General features: G+C 33.3%; 2 protein-coding genes and 1 non-coding gene across 3 annotated transcripts; 2 read left to right on the top strand and 1 right to left on the bottom strand.

The window, feature by feature from the left end:
- Positions 1-2,492: 2,492 nt before the first annotated feature.
- LOC133188573 (GATOR2 complex protein WDR24-like) lies at positions 2,493-20,836 on the bottom strand. The gene is made up of 20 exons (XM_061324054.1): positions 20,783-20,836; positions 19,985-20,081; positions 18,513-18,617; positions 17,980-18,096; positions 17,746-17,823; positions 16,794-16,903; positions 16,426-16,551; positions 15,182-15,316; positions 14,826-15,024; positions 14,176-14,355; positions 13,664-13,770; positions 9,821-9,937; positions 9,456-9,519; positions 9,273-9,323; positions 8,978-9,043; positions 8,567-8,697; positions 7,738-7,998; positions 6,740-6,842; positions 5,758-5,950; positions 2,493-3,920 (listed from the first exon to the last, which is right to left on the bottom strand). Exons 2-20 carry the CDS (start codon positions 20,025-20,027, stop codon positions 3,785-3,787), a joined length of 2,322 nt encoding a protein of 773 aa, XP_061180038.1. The 5' UTR covers positions 20,028-20,081; positions 20,783-20,836; the 3' UTR covers positions 2,493-3,784.
- Trnas-aga (transfer RNA serine (anticodon AGA)) lies at positions 7,108-7,181 on the top strand. Its single transcript has one exon. It is a non-coding gene; the product is annotated as a tRNA-Ser (tRNA).
- Positions 20,837-21,103: 267 nt separating the features above from the next.
- LOC133188578 (E3 ubiquitin-protein ligase MSL2-like) lies at positions 21,104-22,908 on the top strand. Its single transcript, XM_061324060.1, has one exon. It carries the CDS (start codon positions 21,209-21,211, stop codon positions 22,352-22,354), a length of 1,146 nt encoding a protein of 381 aa, XP_061180044.1. The 5' UTR covers positions 21,104-21,208; the 3' UTR covers positions 22,355-22,908.
- The last annotated feature ends 999 nt before the right edge of the window (positions 22,909-23,907 follow it).

The following is a 23,907-nucleotide window of genomic DNA, read 5'->3' on the forward strand; positions in this document are numbered from 1 at the left end:
ACTATATATGCATGGCCTACACTGGCAATCTACATTGGCCAAACGTAATTTCGCCCATCGTCCCTCAATGGCCCAACTTGACGATCAAGATAACGTTGGCGAAGCATTAATTGCGCATCAATTAAGCAACAGTGCACCAGATGCTCCGTTGTTGATTCAACAAGCGACTTCTTAGTCACAATGCTAGAATACCCAACTCTGATATTTTACCAATATTAAGTCCAAGAATTATACCTATATATTTTGTTCTCTGATAAACTTTTTGACTCGGGTGTACAATACGGTCTTCTAGCGCCCTTACTAGTGTTTGATAATATACAATTATGGACTTCAGTGTAGGTCAATATGTCGTTATAAGGACCCATGTCAAGTGATATTGACCGAAGACATAAAAGTAATAGTGACCGAGGTGTCGTTTTCGACTAAGGCCATTCCAAGTTTTTTTTTCTCTGTTTAGCGTCCACCCAATTATCTCAAAAACCTACCTACCTATTTGCAAAAAACACTCAAGTTAAAAAAATAAAAACACAGAATTAATAATCATAAAAATGACGTAATTGAAAGGATTCGATTTCATAAATACATTTTCCCGTAAAAAGATATATTCTTTAACAAAATCAAGGCATAAAATACTTATAATATATCCAATATGAAATATTGTGAACAGATCACTGAAGAAAACGACAAAATTTCATAGGTTTCGACCAGAATAATAAATTTCAGGCCCCGGGATCATGAAACATCTTAAGCTTAAATCAAAATCTTTATGTTGTACCTGATTATTGTAGAAGTCAAGCAAACCAAAACTGAAATATTTTTCAATATTGTTTTACAAAAGTCTTGTTATCTCAAAATTTAGAAATTAATTCAATGATTAATAAAAATTTTACAGGATATTGCAAATTTGACTTAAGTCTAAGTCTGTTTCATGATCATGGGGCCAGGACTCCTGATTTTGTACCTTTCTTATCTGGGGGGGGGGGGGGGGGGGCGTCAGGGTAGCTCAGTCAGTAGAGCGCTCGCTCTGTGATCGGAAGGTCGTGTGTTCGGATCACGGCCGCGACTGACCTAAGTCGATAAAAAATGGGTAGCAACTATTCCTTCGCCATGCGCTCGGCACCTTTGAAGTGAAAGTTGCCGGTCCTTCGGATGAGACCTTAAAAACTGAGGCCCCGTGTCAAGGTAGACATTGGCACGATAAAGAACCCTCACTGGTCAATGGCCCTGAGTACCGAGTAAAGGTCTAAATTTGAAGCCCTTCACTGGTATATGGTGACGTCTCTACACGAGTGAAAAATTCTCGAATGGGACGTAAAACAACATACAATCAATCAATCTTATCTGGGGTGTCAAAAACCAAAACATAGAAAACGCTAAACATAGAAAAAACTTGGAATGACCTAATGCATCCAGTAGGACTTTAGTTAAAACTTGGGATGATTTTGTTTTCGTCTTTTAAAGTTTGTTCACTGGAACTGGTCTATTGCAGATGTTATTGTCAACCCTTAAAATTTAGGTCAAACGGACGAACGATGTGATTTCTATATGGCTATACTGTATTCTTATGGGGGGCCTTACTAAATATAGTTAACTACTCACTTATAATCATACCGTAAAAAAAAAAACAAGATTCATCAGCACTTTTAAATCATTCACAGAATTCATTATTCGTGTTGCACATACAAATTACTTTATTGTTTGAATATCACAAATTTTAGGAGACAAGTTACCTCCAATCTGTTATGATGAATATTTCATTAGTATTCGTTTTATACCTCATACAAATAAATAGAAATGAATCCTTTAGATTCATCTCCAACAAAACAATATAATTTTGTACAAACATGAATATCTCAAATACCATGATTATGTTGAAGTAAACTGGAAGTGTCGACATTTTTTTTTGGTTTTTAAATTTTAACCTCAATATATGGAATCCTTGCATACCTACAAGTTGTTTCTCTGCCCCATCGAGTTCAACATATCAATGCTTTTTTATATTCCCTAATACATTTACACCACAGGCACCTGACCTTACTTTAATTTTTCTTTTTATAAAAAAAATATACCCGCTACCTATATAATCATATAGGTGGGGGGGGGGGGGGTATATTTTTTATTAAAAGAAAAATAAGTAATGTCAGGTGCCTGTGATTTAGTCATTTACACATATATTCAGAGAATTGTGGAATTTATTCCTCTTGCACAGTGTTACATGACAAATGTTACCATTTCAGTTTATTCCCTTAAAGCTAAATGCAATAACATTTTTACTGAGACACATTTAAATGTCTGCGGAAGTGTTATTCAGTTTAACACAGCACTTAAGAATTGTTGTTAATTCTATATGTGATAAAGGTATGTGATAAATTCCATGAACATATTTCATTACATAAAAGTTTTAAAATTATTAAATAAATTTTAAGAAAGACTTTAAAAACAGACAAACAGTTTGAATACTAGGAAACATAACATGTCTGTTTATTTTTTTTTTATCAAAAATTCAGGAGTATTTATAAGGAATAAAAATTTTCTTTCATTCAAAATCTTTTTTTTTTGTAACTGCACATAATCGATTATCTAAACAGTTTGTTAAGGTCAGACAAGAGGTGAATACATTAATATATAATTTTTCCCAAGAACTTGGGATTGAAGTATTGCTATTTTAACAAGTTTCATCACAAAAATTGAGGTACATGTACGTTACCAGGCATTTGTGCGAGGTACCTGAGGATGGTATTTCCTTTATAATGCTATTGGATATCACTTGAGTTGTTGATATAATAATCTTTGGGGTTCACTTGAATGTATATTTTTTAAGACATTTTGAAAACAGATTAGAAATCACAGGATAATACTAATTAAATATGTAAATATTTTTGGTGTGTTTCAAAGAGATACAAAATCAGATATTTGAGGAACGTATCATCAAACCTGAAGTTTAGCATAACATTTTTGATCAAGATTAAAAGGAAATGTATGTTAAGAAACACCCTGTGTTAATTGATACATCAAACATATTTTCTGAATTACAATGAACCCTGTATTAATTAAAAGACCCACTCTCCTGCCAATTTTTTCTAAAACAAAATGAACACATCTCAACACTTTGGAAATTAAAATATAACATTCATGTTTCTCAAATTCATTCACGTCAATGTAAAAAAAAAAAAATACCTATTAGCATAAATACATCTAGTATCAAATGCACTTATGCCCTGTTCACACGAATGCACATTTAGTATTTAATTTGCAGTTATTGAATGGGAAGTAAAAATAATGCAAGTTAAATTGGTTCGTTTGACAGTTAATGCAAAGTTAACTAATGTGCATTAAAATTTGATTTCTACAGTAAGGCTTTTTTGACGTCATTTCCAAATCAAGTCACCTTATGCACAGCAGATGTACATTTGACATAAACTTTGTCTCTGTACACATTTTTTGTGATAAACTTAATTTTCCTTTGTTTTACAAAAAATAGCATAAGTACTTATATTTGACCACTGACATGTGGCATGTTGCTAAATTTTGCTATTACGCATGTGTCAAAATTTAAACTCGAATTAGCTTTTGTTTAGTATTCACATAGAGTTAACAAGAAGCAATTTGATGTGCAGTAAATTAATTCAAATTAAACTAAATTTGCATTAAATTCTCCATGTGAATGCAGTTCAAATTTGATTCGCAGTAATTTGTCTTTAATTTAAATTATACTTTTGAGTGTGAACAGGGCATTACACATTACACACGACCTAAAACTGCATGAACACGACATCCACGTGTGTCATGTGAACTCACACAGGTGACCACACCCAGTAGGACACTGTCTATTGAGACTAAACCATTCTTTCATGTGACTGAGATGACCTCCATGTGAACAACCTTGACACCAGATGAACAAGCCTTTTACAGGTAAATGACTGCAAGAAAAGAAAATTATCAAACTTTAGAGTGAATTGTTTGTACATGTAAATAATGAAATACATTTAGCATGAATAAAAATAATTCTTAAAAATCTAGACATGTATTAACAGAGCAAAATTCAAAGGAAAAAGTAATTATGCTTTTATTTGAAAACTTGATTTTTAAAGCATTTTTTTTTTCATTTACTACATGTCACATTTCAATTTGTCTCCTTATGAATTCAGTAGCAATGCACAGGTACAAGTGATTTTGAGATAAACTGGAAAAAATAATTTGAGAGGACAATTTTTGTTGACAAACCTTTGCTTTTGGATTATTTTTGTGAATATGAGGAAAACAGAATGATCATATTTAATATTATACACAGTATTATGAATGAATTTCACATGGGGATTAATTTTGCAAAATTTTGTAAAAAACCAGAAGTCTCTGAAGAGACTGTAGCTCTACTGGTCTGTACGTATAACAAAGTAGCACTTGGATTTGCAACATGCATTAATAAATAGAATTATGTATCTTAATGTAGTCTACTTCTGTGCCAAGTTATATTGAAATCAAATGAAAACTGTAGGAGGAGTAGCGTTTTGAAAGTATTTCACAGAAAAATTTCTATTTTTAGTAACCACATCAAAAACTGAAATGCATATTATGTATCATAGTGTATTCTAATTGTGTGCCAAATTAGATTGAAATCAGACCAAAACTGTAGGAGGAGTGACGTTTTTAAGGGATTTCACAGAAATTTCTTTTTTTTTGGTAACCATGGCAACACTGTTCATCGAAATCAAAAACCGATGCATTAAATTATGTATCTTAGTATAGTCTTCTTGTATGCCAAATTATATTAAAAGCAGACCAAAACTGTAGCAGGAGTAGCATTTTAAAGTTATTTCACAGAAATTTCTATTTTTAGTAACCATGGCAACACCGTTCATCGAAATCAAAAACTGATGCACTAAATTATGTATCTTAGTGTGTGTAGTCTACTTGTATGCCAAGTTATATTAAAATCAGACCAAAACTGTAGGAGGAAAAGTATTTTTAAGGAATTTCACAGAAATTTCTATTTTTTTTAGTAACCATGGCAACACCGTTCATCAAAATCAAAAAATGATGCACTAAATTATGTATCAAAGTGAAGTCCACTTTTGTGCCAAGTTATATTAAAATCAGACCAAAACTGTAGGAGGAGTAGCGTTTTAAAGGAATTTCACAGAAATTTCTATTTTTAGTAACCATGGCAACACCGTTCATCGAAATCAAAAACCGATACACTAAATTATGTATGATAGTGCAGTCTACTTGTGTGCCAAGATATTTTGAAATTGGACCAAAACTGTAGGAGGAGTAGCATTTTGAAAAATTGTTTACAGACAGATGGACGGACGATGGACACCTTACTATGGCATAAGCTCTTCTGGCCCCAGGGTCATGAAACATCTTAAGCTTAAGTCAAAATCTTCACTTTGTTCTAAAATGTTATAGAAGTCAAGCAGACCAAAATTAAAATATTTTTCAATATAGCTTTATGAAAGTGTTGCTATCTGCAAATTTAAAGATAAAGTTGACAATTACGAAACATTTTACAGACAATTGAAAATTTGACTTAAGTCTAAGTTTGTTTCATGATCCTGGGGCCAGGTGTCTGACCAGTAGAGCTAAAAAATTGCAAATATTACCCCCATGCAAAAATTTCCAAGTTTACATTTTATTTTGGAATTCATGAACTGACAAGTTAATCTACAGGAGCAAATGCCAGTAGGAATGTAGGCAACAAAACAGCCTAGCCCATTTGAGCTAATCAACATGTATTTATTATTCTGTAGATCCTACCATATGGTACAATTGTTGATGACGAGTTTACACCGATCACACAACCAGCCTACCCTCTGCAGCGGTCGGTTACATCTGTGACAGTTGACATGGATACGGGTTGATTGCTGGTTTAACAGGTTTACTTGCGGGAGGTGACTTAGTTTAATTATCGTATTCGCTTTAGTCCATAACTGAAATCTGGCCAGCAGATCTAAAATTAACAATGTAAATTAAACTGATAATAATCAAAGTCAAGGAACATTAATTCACTGAATCAATTAGTGAACAAAGTTAGCTGAACAAAAATCAATGCCTTTAATTTATTTAAGTGCAAATGAAATTCAAATTTTTTCTATAGGTACTTCATGTTAAGACAAAAAAATCTAGAAACAGCATTCTACAACTTTTAAGTGCAAATACAGAGTTAGTCTTATTTCTAAATACATGTATATGCATATATAGTTTACACATTTAATATGACTTGAACTATGAAGCAATATAGAGAGAGAGAGAGAGAGAGAGAGAGAGAGAGAGAGAGAATTTCTCATGATCTGTGGTTGGAAATGATTTTTATCCAACTTGTGTGTTTTTTATCCCCTGGCCTTGGCAAGGGGATAAAAACGTGCATTGGATAAAAATCATATCCAACCATAAACCATGGGAGATTCTTTTTATCATGTTTTATACATCACTATCACTGTTTTACACTGTTTTATACATATAAATCCATATTTTTTTTTACTTCATAACTTTCACACAAAAAACCATTGTGATGTTACAACAGTGGTACATATATATGAAAAAATTATGCAATGAGTGATATTCACAAGATAATGAGGTAAACATGTGATAAATATATATCTTATATTTTTTTTCACTTTCACTGATGTGCATTTAAATTTACCAAAATATAATCTGCCATTAAACAAAAATTTAAGCTTATTACAGAGGGTTTTTCTTATAAAGAGACCTAATTACATCTATTTGTATACATATATACCTAAGTAAGACAAGAACCAGTTTTCTTGAACTTCAGGTTCTATTTGAGGTCGGTATTTAGGTCCAAGGACAATCAGTATACAAACTGCTGTTTGTACATCTCCCTGAAATAAAAATAAAGAATAAGTTTAATATATGTGTTGAAATATTTTTTTTAAATAGAAATCTTTCCATGCACAATACCCAACAAAAGCAAGATACAATAAAACTTAACTGATCTACACACCACTGGTTCCATGGAAATTTGCCAGATAATTAAGACAATATTCTGGATTAAATATCATTTTAAACAATTGAATTTACTGAAATTGACTTAAAGTTTTCAAGGTAACAGGCAAGTGTGGCAGTCAGATGGGTTTAATCACTGGTGGCCAGATAGCTCAGTTGGTAGAGCACCTAACTAGAGAATTTAGGGGGCCTGGGTTCGAATTCCGGTCTGGTCCGTTGCCTTGTCTTCCTTTCTTGTTACATTTGATGCTGTGTCATGCCCTGGAAGTGACAGGTGAAAGACCTGCCAGGGAAGACCCTGGGTTGGTGTCTTTGAAGGCAAACACCGTTAAGATAGGAATGTGGCAGTCAGATGGGATCAATTGCCATCTGCCAGAAAGCTCAGTTGGTAGAGCACATCACTAGAGAATTTAGAGGGCCTGGGTTCAAATCCTGGTCTGGTCTGTTGCCTTGTTTTCCTTTCTCGTTACATTTGGTGCTGTGTCATGCCCTCGGAAGTGACAGGTGAAAGACCTGCCAGGGAAGACCCTGGGATGGTGTCTTTGAAGGCAAACACCGTTAAGATAGGAATGTGGCGGTCAGACGGGATCAATTGCCATTTGCCAGATTGCTCAGTTCGTAGAGCACATGACTAGAGAATTCAGGGGGCCTGGGTTCGAATCCCGGGGGTTTTTCTGGAATTTTTGTGGAGCTTATTTTGCTAATTTCCAAAATAATTTAAATGTGTCTACTGATTTACAATTTTATTTCAAAGCCAATATCTACACTAACCTGCTCTGCATAATGATACAGCATCTTGGAGATAAAATCTGAGAACCGAAACTCTGGGAGTTCCAGGGTATTCCCAAAAAATCCCAGCACCTCCTCCTCCTTGGTGTTCCCGCTGGGGTGGGGGACACTAAGGGTGTTGTTCTCACTCTCGTTGGCGCTAATTGTAGGAGAATCGTGACCATTTTGTATGGAGTCTAGAGGAGTACCATGGTCTTTGATTTCATGTCGCGGTTGGAAGGCTTCAGGTTGTAAGGACCATTCCTAAAACAAAAGAACTATATATGGTAAAGGTATATCAAACATTGGCCATTAAATAAAGTTCTTTTAAGATCTGGTTATTTTGTCAATACTGAGTCTTACACCTGAACATCTTTATATCAATTAAATAACTTAAAAAACACGTTATATTTAATACAGAAGGGTTTTAATGCGTATACAGTGTATTTGGGTAAAAATGATTTCAGTATACATATGTACCGTCTTATTCAATATAAAAATCATAGAATGTCCTCTTAAGTTGTGAATAAAAACATAGGTTGCCATATGGTTGGTTTGTTTTTGAAATTAAAAGAAAATATACTGGTAATTGGAAAACGTATTAAAAAAATTTCAATGAAAATAAAGATTTTAACTGCAAGGGATATAACTCTGTCAAAGCCAAAAACAACCATAAAGAGTCTTTACTTTTCAGGAAATCTTTAATATCAAAATTTGAAGGCAATTACTTTTGATGATAATAAATCAACAAAGATAAATATAAAGTTTTCTGATATGCAACTTAATTCTCCCCATCTATTTTGTAAATAGAATTTTTTAATCAATCTCTAACCTGCAGTCCATCCACATTGTTGTACTGAATGATATCTTGATCCCCATCAGCAAACAGTATATCCCACTCCTCCGGAATAATCTGTCCCCTGGCAATGTTTGTCAGGTTCTCTTTCTTATAGTCCTCCTCATCTGCCCAATAAAATAAGAAATATACGTACACATTTTTGTCAATCTTTGTGACAAGTGTAGAATAAAATGCACATTTAGCGATTTATCCTTAAAAATTGGTATATATTTTTAGTGAGATGTAATTTTAGTGATTTTTTTTAAAATGCTCATTAAACTTTGTTTTTCATGTTTTGCTTAATCTTTAAAATGAGGACAAGAAATAAAATTATCAAAAAAGAACTGGATATTTTTTCCCCTCAATAATCCAAAAGATTTCCAATTTTTTTCATGTTCTATATACCTGAACCTGAGTTGGATGAATCATCAACATTTCCATTACTTATTTCATTTGTTGGAGTGGCTGTTTCTGAGAAATATTTAAAAAAAAAATCAAGTATTAGAATACCACAACAAGCACTTAAGTAAGAGATCAAGAGTTAGCATTACAATGAGTAATCTACATGTATGTAATGTACACTGGACACTATCTTCATACCATCACTGCAAAAGCTTAAAGTATACATCATTTTCCTGAAGATTTGCTTCCAAATAAACATATTATGGACTGAGGTTAATAATACTTTAAAAGTTGATACCTGATAATGGTTCCTGTGGAGCATCTCTCCTTGTTGTTGTAGAAATTCCAACTATGAATATATAAAAAAATTTTTAATCAAAAATTGAATTGTCACAGCTACAAAATATACCTGACAGAATGGTCTCATGCGCCATATATACCAGTGATTATCACATATTTTCTGATTCATAACAAATCTTGCCTCGTTGCGTTGATTCTGTTGATGATGCAAACATGACTTTCAAAATTCTCCAGCTCTGGGCCACCTTAAAAAATGAACAGGAAAAAAAGTAATTCTCTAAGACACAGTGTACCTAAAAAAAAACTCATACAGTTTGTACCGTTACCTTCTTTTTATTGTAATATACATGTAAAACAAATTGTCAATGTGGATATTTACATGCAAGGGAAATTTTAAAATTATATACAAGTAGTACCACTAGTTATACTGTAATCTTTATATAAAGCCACATAAATTTCCCATGTGCGTTTACAGTATTTATAAGTTCAGGAGCCAATTTGATTTTGCCAATTGTCCATTTAAAAATAAATGTAGTGTCCCTGTACCTGTCGATTGTCGTATCTTTCTGCCAGTTGTGCGTTGTTTTCACACATCTCCTGTAGGGGGGCCCCACACACCTGGTAATTCCTGGCACAGTCCACAAAGTACTCCATTGATAAACACTTAATATAATACAGGTTAATTAAATAATCAGACACTTTACAACTTAAAATGTGCACCCCAAAAGAAGTGTGAATAAATTAAATACAGTAAAATTTAATATACATGCACTAAATGTATACATCAAACTACTGGTAAATAATCCATGGATAAATAGTAAACAAAACATTTTGAAAAAAAAAAGAAGTCTCTGACGAGACTGTAGCTCAACTGGTTGTACTAATAAAGGAAGATAAAAGTATTACTTGGACTTGAAACTTTGCAACAGCAATAAATAGAATAATGATCCTTGGTTTAGTCTCTTTTTGTGGCAAGATTTATTGCATTCAGACTAAAACTGTAGGAGGATTAGCCTTTTAAAACAATTTTACAGAAATTTGGATTTAAGTAACCATGGCAACATCATTCAACAAAATCAAAAAACAATAACAACAATTATGTATCTCAGTATATTCTACTTGTAATTGCCAAGTTATACTGAAATCAGACCAAAACTGTAGGAGGAGTAGCATTTTGAACGAATTTCAGTGAAATTTCTATTTTTAGTAACCATGGCAACACCGTTCATTGAAATCAGAAACTGATATACAGAATTATGTATCTTATTTTAGTCTACCTGTGTGCCAAGTTATACTGAAATCAAATCAAAACTGTAGAAGGAGTAGGGTTTTGAAAGTTTTTCACAGAAATTTCTATTTTTAGTAACCATGGCAACACCGTTCATTGAAATCAGAAACCGATACACAGAATTATGCATCTTATTTTAGTCTACCTGTGTGCCAAGTTATACTGAAATCAAAACTGAAGAAGGAGTAGCGTTTTGAAAGTTTTTCTATTTTTAGTAACCATGGCAAGACCGTTCATTGAAATCAGAAACCGATACACAGAATTATGTATCTTATTATAGTCTACTTGTCTGCCAAGTTATATTGATATCAGACCAAAACTGTAGGAGGAGTAGCATTTTGAAAGTATTTCCCAGAAATCTCTATTTTTAGTAACCATGGCAACACCGTTTATTGAAATCAAAATCCGATACACAGAATTATGTATCTTAGTGTAGTCTACTTGTGTCCCAAGTTATATTGAAATCAGATCAAAACTGTAGGAGGAGTAGCGTTTTGAAAATTTTTTACAGACGGACGGACAGACAGACAGCTAGACAGACAGACGGACGGACGACGGACACCTTACTTTCGCATAAGCTCTTCTGGTCTCTGACCAGTAGAACTAAAAATGAAATCAACAAAATTCCCTGTTAAAACATTTACTCATATGATAAAGAATAACAAGAGGCCCATGGGCCACATCGCTCACCTGAGTAACTTTGGCCATGCTGTTCATTACCAGACTTCCCCCCTTGTAATACCTATTGACCTATTGTGGCCCCGCCCTACCCCCAGGGGCCATGATTTGAACAATTTAGAATCTACACTACCCCAGGATGCTTCCACATAAGTTTCAGTTTTTCTGGTCCAGTGGTTCTTCAGAAGATTTTTAAAGATTTTTCCTATATATTTCAATGTAAAAATTGGGATTCCCTATTGTGCCCCCCCCCCCCCTATCCCCGGGGTCATGATTTTAACAATTTAGAGTGTACACTACTTGAGGATGTTTCCACATAAGTTTCAGCTTTTCTGGCTCAGTGGTTCTTGAAAAGAAGATTTTAAAAGATTTTCCTATATATTTCAATGTAAAACTTGGATTCCCTATTGTGGCCCCACCCTACCCCCGGGGGTCATGATTTGAACAATTTAGAATCTACACTACCCCAGGATGCTTCCACATAAGTTTCAGTTTTTCTGGCCCTGTGGTTCTTTAGAAGAAGATTTTTAAAGATTTCTCCTATATATTTAAATGTAAGACTTGGATTCCCTATTGTGGCCTCGCCCTACCCCCGGGGGTAATGATTTGAACAATTTAGAATCTACACTACCCCAGGATGCTTCCACATAAGTTTCAGCTTTTCTGGCTCAGTGGTTCTTGAGAAGAAGATTTTTAAAGATTTCTCCTATACATTTCAATGTAAAACTTGGGATTCCCTATTGTGGCCCCGCCCTATCCCCGGGGGTCATGATTTGAACAATTTAGAATCTACATTACCCCAGGATGCTTCCACATAAGTTTCAGCTTTTTTGACCCAGTGGTTCTTGAGAAGAAGATTTTTAAAGATTTTTCCTATATATTTCAATGTAAAATTTGTATTTCCTATTGTGGCCCCGCCCTACCCCCGGGGGTCATGATTTGAACAATTTAGAATCTACACTACCCCAGCATACTTCCACATAAGTTTCAGCTTTTCTGTCCCAGTGGTTCTTGAGAAGAAGATTTTTAAAGATTTTTCCTATATATTTCAATGTAAAACTTGGATTCCCTATTGTGGCCCCGCCCTACCCCCGGGGGTCATGATTTTAACAATTTAGAATCTACATTACCCCAGGATGCTTCCACATAAGTTTCAGTTTTTCTGGCCCAGTGGTTCTTGAGAAGAAGATTTTTAAAGATTTTTCCTATATATTTCAATGTAAAACTTGTATTTCCTATTGTGGCCCCGCCCTACCCCCGGGGGTCATGATTTTAAAATTTAGAATCTACACTACCCCAGCATACTTCCACATAAGTTTCAGCTTTTCTGGCCCAGTGGTTCTTGAGAAGAAGATTTTTAAAGATTTTTCCTATATATTTCAATGTAAAACTTGGGATTCCCTATTGTGGCCCCGCCCTACCCCCGGGGGTCATGATTTTAACAATTTAGAATCTACATTACCCCAGGATGCTTCCACATAAGTTTCAGTTTTTCTGGCCCAGTGGTTCTTGAGAAGAAGATTTTTAAAGATTTCTCCTATATATTTAAATGTAAAACTTGTATTTCCTATTGTGGCCCCGCCCTACCCCCGGGGGTCATGATTTGAACAATTTAGAATCTACACTACCCCAGCATACTTCCACATAAGTTTCAGCTTTTCTGGCCCAGTGGTTCTTGAGAAGAAGATTTTTAAAGATTTTTCCTATATATTTCAATGTAAAACTTGGATTCCCTATTGTGGCCCCGCCCTACCCCCGGGGGTCATGATTTTAACAATTTAGAATCTACACTATCCCAGGATGCTTCCACATAAGTTTCAGCTTTTCTGTCCCAGTGGTTCTTGAGAAGAAGATTTTTTTATGACCCCACCCTATTTTTGTCTTTTCTTGATTATCTCCCCTTGTAAGGGGACTTGGCCCTTTATTTTAACAATTTAAACTCCCCTTCCCCCAAGGATACTTTGTACCAAGTCTGGTTAAAATTGGCCCTGTGGTTCTTGAGAAGAAGTTGAAAATGTGAAAAGTTTACAGAAGGACGGACAGACGGACGGACAGACGGACGGACGACGGACAATGGGTGATCAGAAAAGCTCACTTGAGCTTTCAGCTCAGGTGAGCTAAAAAACTGTGAGGTTCGATCACTTGCTCTGTAACTATTCACCACTGCAAAACATGCAGTCTCTAAGTAGACAACATTCATAATTCATCTGCAAATGTTGAATAAAATTTAAAACAGTTTTGCATCAGTGATTTAATTTAAAAGAAAGATGAAGGATGTACTTGTTTTACAGTAAACCTTTGACACACATTTAATTATAGACAATACTAGTCCACAAAATGCTCAACAAATAAAAAAATATCTATAATTCTATCAGAGGTACATGTAGCTGTTCTTGCAATGTTAATACAATATTCCACCTTACCTTAGAGGATTTAGTTATCACAAACATCAGACTGTTTTTGTAGGCAAGAAACTCTTCATTTTTTGACACATCTTTCTTGGTTGTTGTAAAGAACCTTCCCGATCGTACTGAAAAAAAAAAGCTTATCAATTATTTTTCTGCACCAATCCAAAAAAAAATGTCTTAAACTGTAAAGAATCATTGTTCATTGTAAAAATATAACAAGAAATTTTTTCTTCAGATCAACATTTTGAGAGACTGAGTAATTTTTCTCTTGCAAAATTGTGCTCCCTGAAAAAAAGAAGAAAAATTGCTGTAGATGACGTCTTGCTAATGAGAACTTTATTTGAGTGTTAATATTGTGACAGAGATTACATGTATATCTACATCTATACAATAAGCTCTCATCATTAATGGGAAGTAACTCTAATTGTACCAACCTTGAAAAAAAAAAATTGAACATTATGCTTTTGGATTAATGGTAAGTCGATGCCTTTCAAACTTAATATCACAAAATTCTCAGTTTTACTTACCAGTTAGGTCTGGTTTTTCTAGTGTAGCATAAGAAATATCTCCATGTATACTCATGTCCAACCCTGCTGGAACCAGATCATCTGCGGGCCTCTTAGCATCCTTAAACACATGCTGATACAGGTATGTGTCTCGACTACAGCTGTAGAGAACATGGGGGTCATCCTTCCTCCAAATGATACCTAATAGGGTAGATTATGTAGATAACACACTCTATCAATACATATCAAATAAATGGTCAGAAGAGAAAAATCACCTGACTGGTGTAATCTAAAACATAAGACTACTAGACAGACTGATTTTATATAGGCAAATCTAGTTTACATGCTGGATAAAAGTTTATGCATTCAATGACATATAAAATGATGAATATTAATGAAGAGCTTTTTCTCCTAGAAAAAAGTTATTTCCCCTGGACACTTTATTCCACTTCTTTCCCCTTCCTTCTATGCTCAATAAAATGAATTTATCATAGATTATGAATTTGCTTTTAACAACAAATTTAAATCGAATGAAAGAATCTAGAGAACAAAATTGAATAAAAATATGAATAAAATTAATAATGACTGTTATAGAAGAAAGTAGTCATGTGATGAAATTTATTCCAGGTCCAAATTTAATAGTGTTACTTCTGAACCAAAGGAATACATACCTGTGGCAACATCTGTGTGTTTGTCAAATGAGGCAAATGGTACGTAGGGTCTATTAATGTCCCACACACTGACAGAAAAATCCACAACAAAGGAGCAGCTGGCGATAAAGTGTCGTCTCTGGGGACGCCACCGTATCCTAGCAACAGATGCCAATGTGTGAATCTGATGAACTACCTGAGTTTTAGGGAAATCCCAAACCTGTAAGGAACACTTCTGTTTATATAAAAATTTCAGAAGTACATATTTCAGTGAATATGATTTATATTTGGACTGTTGTGCTAAACAAAATTGAAGATATCTTTGAAATTCTAGGAACATAATTTTTATTACTAGGAAATTAATTTTTTTTTTTTACCTTTATTGTTTTATCTCGTCCACCAGTGGCAAACAAATTTCTCTCCTCTGGGTGCCAATCTATGGTGAAGACGGGACCGTTGTGAGCCGCTGTGATTTGTTTCTCAGGCCGATCAGGTCGTCGCATATCCCACATCTGAAACAAGTGTAAACAATTTTAGTAAACAAGTTACAGGCCAATAACACTAAACAGTAAGTCTAAAAACCTTAAAGAGAATAGAATGATACACAGAGAGTACTTTGGATATAGAAAATTTCATTGCTGAAAAACAATATAAGCAAAGATTACAAGCTCATGGCCATGATATTGTCAACCTGAAAGGCAATCAACATCTCTAAATGCATCATCCATGCAAGTTTAGTCCAGGTGGGGCCTACATGACCTGAGAATGGACCTACTGCATAAACTTAAACCTGACCACTGACAATTTATCTATATAATACATGTACAAGTCAGGTGCATCAATACAAGTCTGAAGCATGACTGTTACATGTAGTTTGCATTCCTGGATCATCGTGCATTCAAGTTTGATCCAAGTAGATTTTACCATTAATACATATATATGTATTTAAGAGATGAATTTATATTTTTGAGAATTCATGAGGACATGACCTACGACGCTTCATGCCGGCATATTTCATGAAGTGCGTAAGCGCTTCATGATAAACATGCAGGCGTGAAGCGTTGTAGTTCATGTACCTCAGGAATTCTCAAAAATTAAATTCATCTCTTATATTTACATTGTCATTATTTTTCTGATGACTTGCCACATATTTTTATTTTTCAACGATCATTTTTGAAAAAAAAAGTTTGCACTATTTTGACTTCATGCAGTCACATCACAATGGAAATATTCTTACTCATCCCATGGTAGTTCATGAGAACATGAACTTTTTCTAATTTGCAATGAATCTTAAGGAAAAAAATATTTGGAAATGTAAATATTTGGAAATGAACCTTCTCCATAAACTTTCACCTGGCCAGTAGCAAATCATCCAGATATATGAATAAGATGCAGCATGATCGACATGTAGTCAGCACCCCTAGCTAAATCAAATATGTAAAATTGGTAAAAGTAAGGCTTACAGCTGCTCTGGTATAATAATGCTCTAAAACCCTGAACCTGGACACAGAGTTTAATTACATTTTTAGACAAATCCATATTTACACACGTTTATTTCTTCACCAGAACTTACATGTACAAATCTACATTTACACATGTTTATTTCATCACCAGAACTTACATGGACATTACCACTCTCATCAGCTGCTGCGAAGAAGAAATCATTGAATCGCGGAGGACACCACTGCACATCTCTGATACTATTTCCAGACTTAAACACACTGCTGGAAACATGCTTACGTAGATCCTATTACCAAATAAAAAAAAAATTGTCAAAAATAATGAAAAGACCACAATCTGAGATTAACCAAACAATTTTATTTGAAAAAAAAAAAATCAATGCTTGTATGCTATAAATTGAATCTTACAAATAAATGTTAATTAAATCTTACAAATAAATGTTAATCAAATCTAACAAATAAAATGTTAGTTCAATCTTACAAATAAATGTTAATTAAATCTTACAAATAAATGTTAATTAAATCTTACAAATATATGCATGCTTCCATCCTGAGATCCGCTGAGTAAAAGGTGAGCATCGTTCTCATGAAAACGAACTCGATTTACCGTCCTTGTGTGATGACCTTGGAAGACATACTCTACAAAACAGCGGTAATCGAAAAAATATTGCATTTGGACATCACATTGAAATATATGTCCTGATTTCAAATTATTTCAGAGATCTCATCACACAGAGATACTGATGATGCACAACATATCCTTTTATTGTGACGTTCACTAGCGAAACATGATAAGGCTAGATTAAACGACAAAACAAATGTGACTCATACATGCTTTCTGATAAGTTACAGGAAAAAATGTTGATTCTAGGTTTAAGTCAAGATCATAATTGGGTCAGCACACACTGTATAATGATACGCTCACATGCAAATGTCATAAAATTAGGAAGAAAATTATCTTGGAAAGACTCTGTATACATGTAACTAGTCGAAAAATTAATAATTTGACCTTCAAGGCAAGGTCACTTGTGAATGAAGAGTCATTGAAGTTTGATGGTGCTATACACTGTGTGCCAAATATCATATGCTTATGCTTAAAGTATGAAAACATCTTGTTCTAAATAATTCTATCAACAATTGAAATTTATGTAAACACTTCTCAGCATAAAAGACACCTAAGATTCCCTGATATAGCAGATACAGTTGAACTTCGGTATCTCGAACAAGGATATCTCGAATACCATTGATATGTCGAATTGATTTGGAAGTACCAACTGCTTATTCCTAAAGTATTTTACTCTGGATATCTCGAATCCTCAGTTTTCTCGAAGTATTTCTTGGTCCCTTTGAGTGCGAGATGACAAGGTTTGACTGTATTACATGCACCAGATTCCAAGTCTGCAAGCAGCTCTTCTCTATACTTGTACATGTATATACATATATAATTATCCATTTGCTGTAACAAGGAACTTTAAGCTTACCTTGTTTAGAGTGAGAATGACGATTTAAGTCCCAAAGAACCACAGAACCATTGGTTGCAGCAGATGCTAAATAGTGATCTAAAAATACACATTACATGCCATTTACTGCCCCAACAAATATTATTTGAGTGATTTAATCTTATTAATTTCTTCCTCATAGTTATGCTATTTCCATAAAGTAGAATTAAATTCAAACATCTACAATATTTCACTCTTATAATTTTAAACACATACCTTCAATGTGATTCCAAGCAACATCAGTAGAGCTAAAATTCAAATTGAGATTTTTTCCCACCCTAAGGTTCAACTTTTCCTCAAATTTATCTTCTTCAATATTATAGATCTTGAAAACTGAAATGAAAATGTGGTTCATGATTAACTAAACCTATATTTTTCTTAAGGAAAAATTTTTCTTATCAAAAAAATATTTTCACAAAAAAAGCAAAATAACATGTAACATGCAGCAAGACAGAGAACTTTAAATTTAAAATGTGTTTCTCATCTTACTGGCTTTGTTTTGATCTAGCTACTGCAAAGAAAGAAAAATCTAAGGACTATATATACTTAAGTGAATAATGTACTTACTACATACATTCATGACAAAAAATTTTGCTACTGCTAGCTTGAAAGACTTAAAGGCACCAACTGCCATTAAGTAGTGTATAAAGAACTGTGCTAAATGCCATTAAAATAATGACCTATCATTTCTACCTGCAACTATTACTTGTGAGTTATCCTTGCTGGTGTCCAAAGCATTAATGACCTACCATTTCTACCTGCCACTACCACTTGTGAGTTATCCTTGCTTGTGTCCAGGGCATTAATGGCTCCTTCACAATTTACACACAATGTTCTCAATGGGTTCGGAGAAACTGGGAAAATAATAAAATGGTTCTTAAAACTACAACAGTTTTTAGAGAGATTTTTAAAAAATTTCAAGGAGTTGAGTTCCTGTTTTTTTTCATTTGCTACTTAAAAGCATGTCAAGGAATTCATGCAAAATTTTTAATAAGTTTTTCAGGTTTCATATGTCAAGCATTCGTGCAAAACAGCCACTGTATCAATCAAAACTGCAAATGAAAAGAAATATGAACACCATTACTTACTGTACATTCCTTATTTTATATGGGTACTTAATATTGCAATATGACTTCTAGACATCAAATGACAAGATCATGAATTCGTTACTGAACTGAATACATCGAAAATTGTCTAGAATTTTTACATGCACTTCAGCCATATATATATAAAATAAAAGCAAATAATTTTATTTAACTTGTGGGGCTTCTTGCAAAATTAGGTGATAATAATTTACTTGCATGTATATTGGAGTCTACAGTACTTTCCATTTATGACTGTACCAGATACACAGTATTAATATCAAACTTCTGAAAACTCATGCATGCGGTTTTACTTTAATTGATACGTCATGTATATACATGTACCAGATGTACAGTATAACAAACTTCTGAAAACTCAAACACATGGTCTTACTTTGATACGTACATCTACATGTACATGATGTATGAAAATTAAGACAAAAGTCATTTTACTATATACACACTGAATGAACATAGGGAAAGACTTTTAATCAAAATCAAAATGCATTTTAATTGACTGATTTTGTTCATTTTAACAGATTTCAGATAATCAAGAAAACACACTGGTATCAAACATGAATTCATAACTAGTTTAGGTGAAATGTTTCTTAAAAATAAATGACAATGGAAAAGCTAGTTGCATTATTTTTTTTACACCATCCTTGGAAAATTAGGCACCACTGCAGCAAATAAGAGGAAAAAAAGCAAAATAGAAACAGTTCATCAAGACTTATAATAATTAAACAGAAGCATCCATACAAAACATGCACATTAAATACATACATATACTCATTTTATCCAAAATGTAAACTTAGTAAACAGTAAGCATCTTCATCATGCACAAATACCATATTAGTTATCTTCTCTAGAGGAATAAGTACTGGAAAATGAAAAGATATAGAACACTGTACCATTCACTGTTGTTTGTGACATGCATGAATACTAATACACTAGCAGGCACAAAATCAACTGAGAGAATAATTAGAAAGCTTTTAACATAAAACAATTTAATGCCTTAAGTTTAGATGCAAGACATATGAGAATATAAATTAACCTGTCATTTTTGCAACATTAGATTAAACTAGGGATATATATATACAGTCGTGTATACTGGAGAAGAAAGGGGTTAGAACATTTACCTCTGTCATGAACCACACGAGACACATTGTGAACAACATTCATCCCTCACTGTTTATATGGACTGCCTTCTCCCTTGAATATCATGTCCACTGTATTCTGCAATATATATAATAAATACCATGCAAAAGATACACATGTAAAACTTACAGGAGTTTAACTTAAATGGTACAGTCAAAAATTTATATCATTTTAAAAAAATTCTTAGTTTTACATGATTTCCCAAGGAGTTCCACCAAATTCTCACATAACACATATATGGTATTATGCTGCATTGAATTGATTCATTTTCAAGATTTTGTAAAACCCTTTTCACATTTTGGTTGTACACGTTTTTCGAGCCATAATGTTTCATCAGAATGCATGCTGTTTTGAAGCATTAATTAATTAATCTCTTATTAATTCTGAATACAATAGACTTCCTGCAAATAAGACAGAAATGTTGCTATGTAGACTGATCAAGTCAATCAATAAAGTATGACATACATGTACTTTAAAACATGTAAATTTCCACTTCTTCCCTAAAACGGAGTCTATAATTACAATATACGGATTTCATATGAGAGAGACAGATATATACCATTGCATTATTATAAACTGCAGTTCATGTAAATTATTTTCAGAACTCAAAAATGAGTAGGCCCCATAGATTTTGCAAACATTTACTACATGAACTATTGATTTGCAAGAATTTTAATATATCAGGTGGTTTTAAAGACAGAAGGGGCATAGTAATTTCGGTATATCATTGAAATACCTTTAAAACAAACATAATAAAATATAAAAACATCAAACAACACCTGTCTATAAGATTATAAACATTTGTAATCTGTCCAGACACAAAAATGTCAACATAACCTGAATAATATTTTACTTTCACTTTCAAAGACATCAGACATTTCATTCCTTAAAATATTCGGTTTGATAATAAAAATAATGAATGTAATGTTTCGAGTACTAATTTAATATAAAATATGTGAGTTACAAAATATTATACGTGTTTTTACTTTAAATTACTTGTATCTGCATTCAAAATGGGCATTTATGAGGATTTTTGTAAGCAGGTTGTAGATATTTGAACGAGTTACTTTTTATTGAACACATATTTTGTTGACGTCACTGAAAATGATGATGTACAGATGGCGCACTTGGAAGTAAACCAACTTCTCCCAAAATTGACATAATATACTATCTCAGATTTGTTTATTGACTGATTTTATAAAGGAATGAATCCTATAAGTGTTTATGTGGCCACCTGTCGGTATGTCATGTCAGCACGTTTCACCGATCGCGAGACTTGGGTCGATCTTTATCGCTACCTCCCCTACCTTAGACAATCACTGGGTTGTTATGTATGTAGAAACCTAGCACTCAACCCACATTCACCGTCGCATAAGAACTGTCAACACTTCGTGTGCAAAGATTGCGTAGGTGGCAAGATGAAACTGAAGCCACAGTGCAGTTGGTGCAAGAAATACGATGGATTTGTTGAAAATGCACAGTTGAGGATTGTTATTCTTGGATTCAAGAGGATTTGTCATTTCATTCATAGTTCACCAATCATGACAGCTCTAAGGGAAAATACTCTGAATGGGGAAAATGATAATTTAGTCCGGATAATCGAAGACGGTCTTAAATTTGAGGACGATTTCAAAATGTGCTCACCTATTCCTCTACCACCAGTATTGTTGCCCAGTCAGTTGTCATTGAGTGTTAAGAAATCTTCAGATTTACCAAAGGTAGATCTTGTCCGACCCCTGTCCTCCACATCAGAAACAATTAGTGAACAAGAAGATAATCTCTCACCACCTGTATTGGAAAAATCTCAAGAAATAGACAAAGAACTTGAAATTAATGTTGATGTTGAAACACATGAACTGTCACCTACAACATCAGAAGAACTTATTGATGTTTGTAAGTTACCAAGTCCAAGTGAACAAGACAATAATTCACTAAAAAGAAAGAAAGAGCCAGTTTTATCATTTGAAGCTTTCCAAAATACAAAATTATTAGAACACAGACTACTTGAAGTTAATTGCATTGGACCAAAGGGAGGTAACCTGAGGATCTCTTCCACACCTATTGTGGAATTGTCAATGAAAAAGTCAAAACATTCAAATAATCCAAGTGATGTGAAAATATGTAAATGTGGCAGAGGAGGAACAAACAGTAGATTGACTTGTCTAGGACAAAGATGTCCGTGTTACATCAAGAAACTACCTTGCATCAACTGTAAATGTCGAGGTTGTAGGAATCCAAGGAAAGCCACTGCAACTAATTCTGAAATCTTAACAAACAACAATAACATTTCTGATTCTTCTTCATCTGTGGACACACAAGTTTCCCAAAATGAAAATATCTGTGTTGTTTAACAGTAATTAATGTCCTCTGAAACTATTGTGATAATTGAACTTATATTTATTATTGCTAGAGGAATAAAAAAATAGGAGAAATATTTATGTACAAACGTTGTTATCTCAAACCCCATGGGACGGAGAAAATACTTCGAGATATCCGAGTGTTCGAGATATCCAGGGTAAAATAATTTCTTCGACATATCCATTGTATTTGAGATATCAGTGTTCGAGATACCGAAGTTTGACTGTATCTGGCACGTCAGGGCACCAGAATAAATTGCTTGTTAATTTATGGCTTTTAATGTATGTAATTTTTTGAATTTGTTTTAGTAAGGTCCTGACCTTGTTCAGAAAGCTTTATATTGTTATTATGGTTAATTTTGAGAAGTTTACATATAGAATTTAACACTTGTCATGTTAATATAAGAAACATATATTCAAATTGAGTTTTACAAATCATCCAAGTAAAACATGCCAATATATCCTTTCTGGTCTTTTTATGATTATTTTTATAAATATATGGATATTCAGTGTATGAAATAATATTATATTCCAAATACAAGATTCACTCTGACAAATATTCATTGACAGATTTTTTCATTTAAAATGTAATGTTCCATAGTAAAAAAAAAATATGGACAAATGAGCTAGCAATTTTGGTAAGTTTCAGATTGGAAACAGTTATTATTGTGTTTTTTGTTTAAAACAGGGTATACACATTTTATATGAGTTGTATTATGCTTTGTGGAAAGGAGTTAGTATTTTAGTTCATTCATATCATGTACATATTTATAGTTCTTCACTAATGACTATGAATCTTCTGAGTGTCTGAATTGTGACTAGAATTTTTATACTTTTTTTAGTTTTTCTTTTAGAAAGTCTGAACATGTAGTGTTATATGAATGTTGAGATTTGGTGAGTTGTTGTGTCTTTTTAATGTACATTTGTACAAGTGAAATTTTGAGTTTTGGTTCAAGTGAGAACTGCTTTTGTGTTCAGTCTTGGTGTACGTGTTCTGCAATATTCATCATGTTTGTTGTTCAGAATATTCACAATCAAGAACACGACATTCATGAGTTACATATAAGTAAGCCATAAGCTATGTCAAAGTCATTTTTCAATAAGAATTTGTCAAATACCTTTTAGCATGTACAAGATTTCTCAAGAGACATCTGACTAAATATAGCATGCTACTAAATTGTGCTGCTTAAGATTTTGTCTCTATTTAAAAGAAATCTACAGTTTTTTTGTAGTATCAATTGTGCTAAAATATGTAGAAAGCAGATATATTAAAGTTGCACATGACCAATTCTATGTTATGATGTAATTTTGTTCTTAATATCATAAATTTTCAGAAAAAAGTTTAAATGTCTCTTCTATTTCTTCAAATATTATAATTTATGTTTCAATTTTGTATTCTCATAAATTCATGTACTAACAATGAACAAAGCAGGCTCTTTGTCAGTTACAAAACATTTAATTGATACATGATGTAATTGGATTTGTCAAATTAATCCATCTTTGTGGAACTTCATCATTCGATGTTCTAATAATAAAAGATCATGATA

The sequence above is a fragment of the Saccostrea echinata genome, unplaced genomic scaffold (assembly GCF_033153115.1).
Source record: "Saccostrea echinata isolate AGI-Se365-2 ecotype Australia unplaced genomic scaffold, CSIRO_AGI_Sech_v1 ptg000016l, whole genome shotgun sequence".
NCBI classification, from domain to species: Eukaryota; Metazoa; Mollusca; class Bivalvia; order Ostreida; family Ostreidae; genus Saccostrea; species Saccostrea echinata.

What these genes read in the sequence shown, in the direction of transcription:
- LOC133188573 (XM_061324054.1), bottom strand. Translation starts at nt 20,027, where the DNA reads ATGAATGTTGTTCACAATGTGTCTCGTGTGGTTCATGACAGAG. An exon ending in TTCATCCAACTCAGGTTCAG is followed by an intron (nt 8,698 to 8,977) that starts GTATATAGAACA and finishes TTTATTGGGCAG; the next exon opens with ATGAGGAGGACTATAAGAAA. An exon ending in ATCAACAATTGTACCATATG is followed by an intron (nt 3,921 to 5,757) that starts GTAGGATCTACA and finishes CTTTTCTTGCAG; the next exon opens with TCATTTACCTGTAAAAGGCT.
- LOC133188578 (XM_061324060.1), top strand. Translation starts at nt 21,209, where the DNA reads ATGAATCCTATAAGTGTTTATGTGGCCACCTGTCGGTATGTCATGTCA.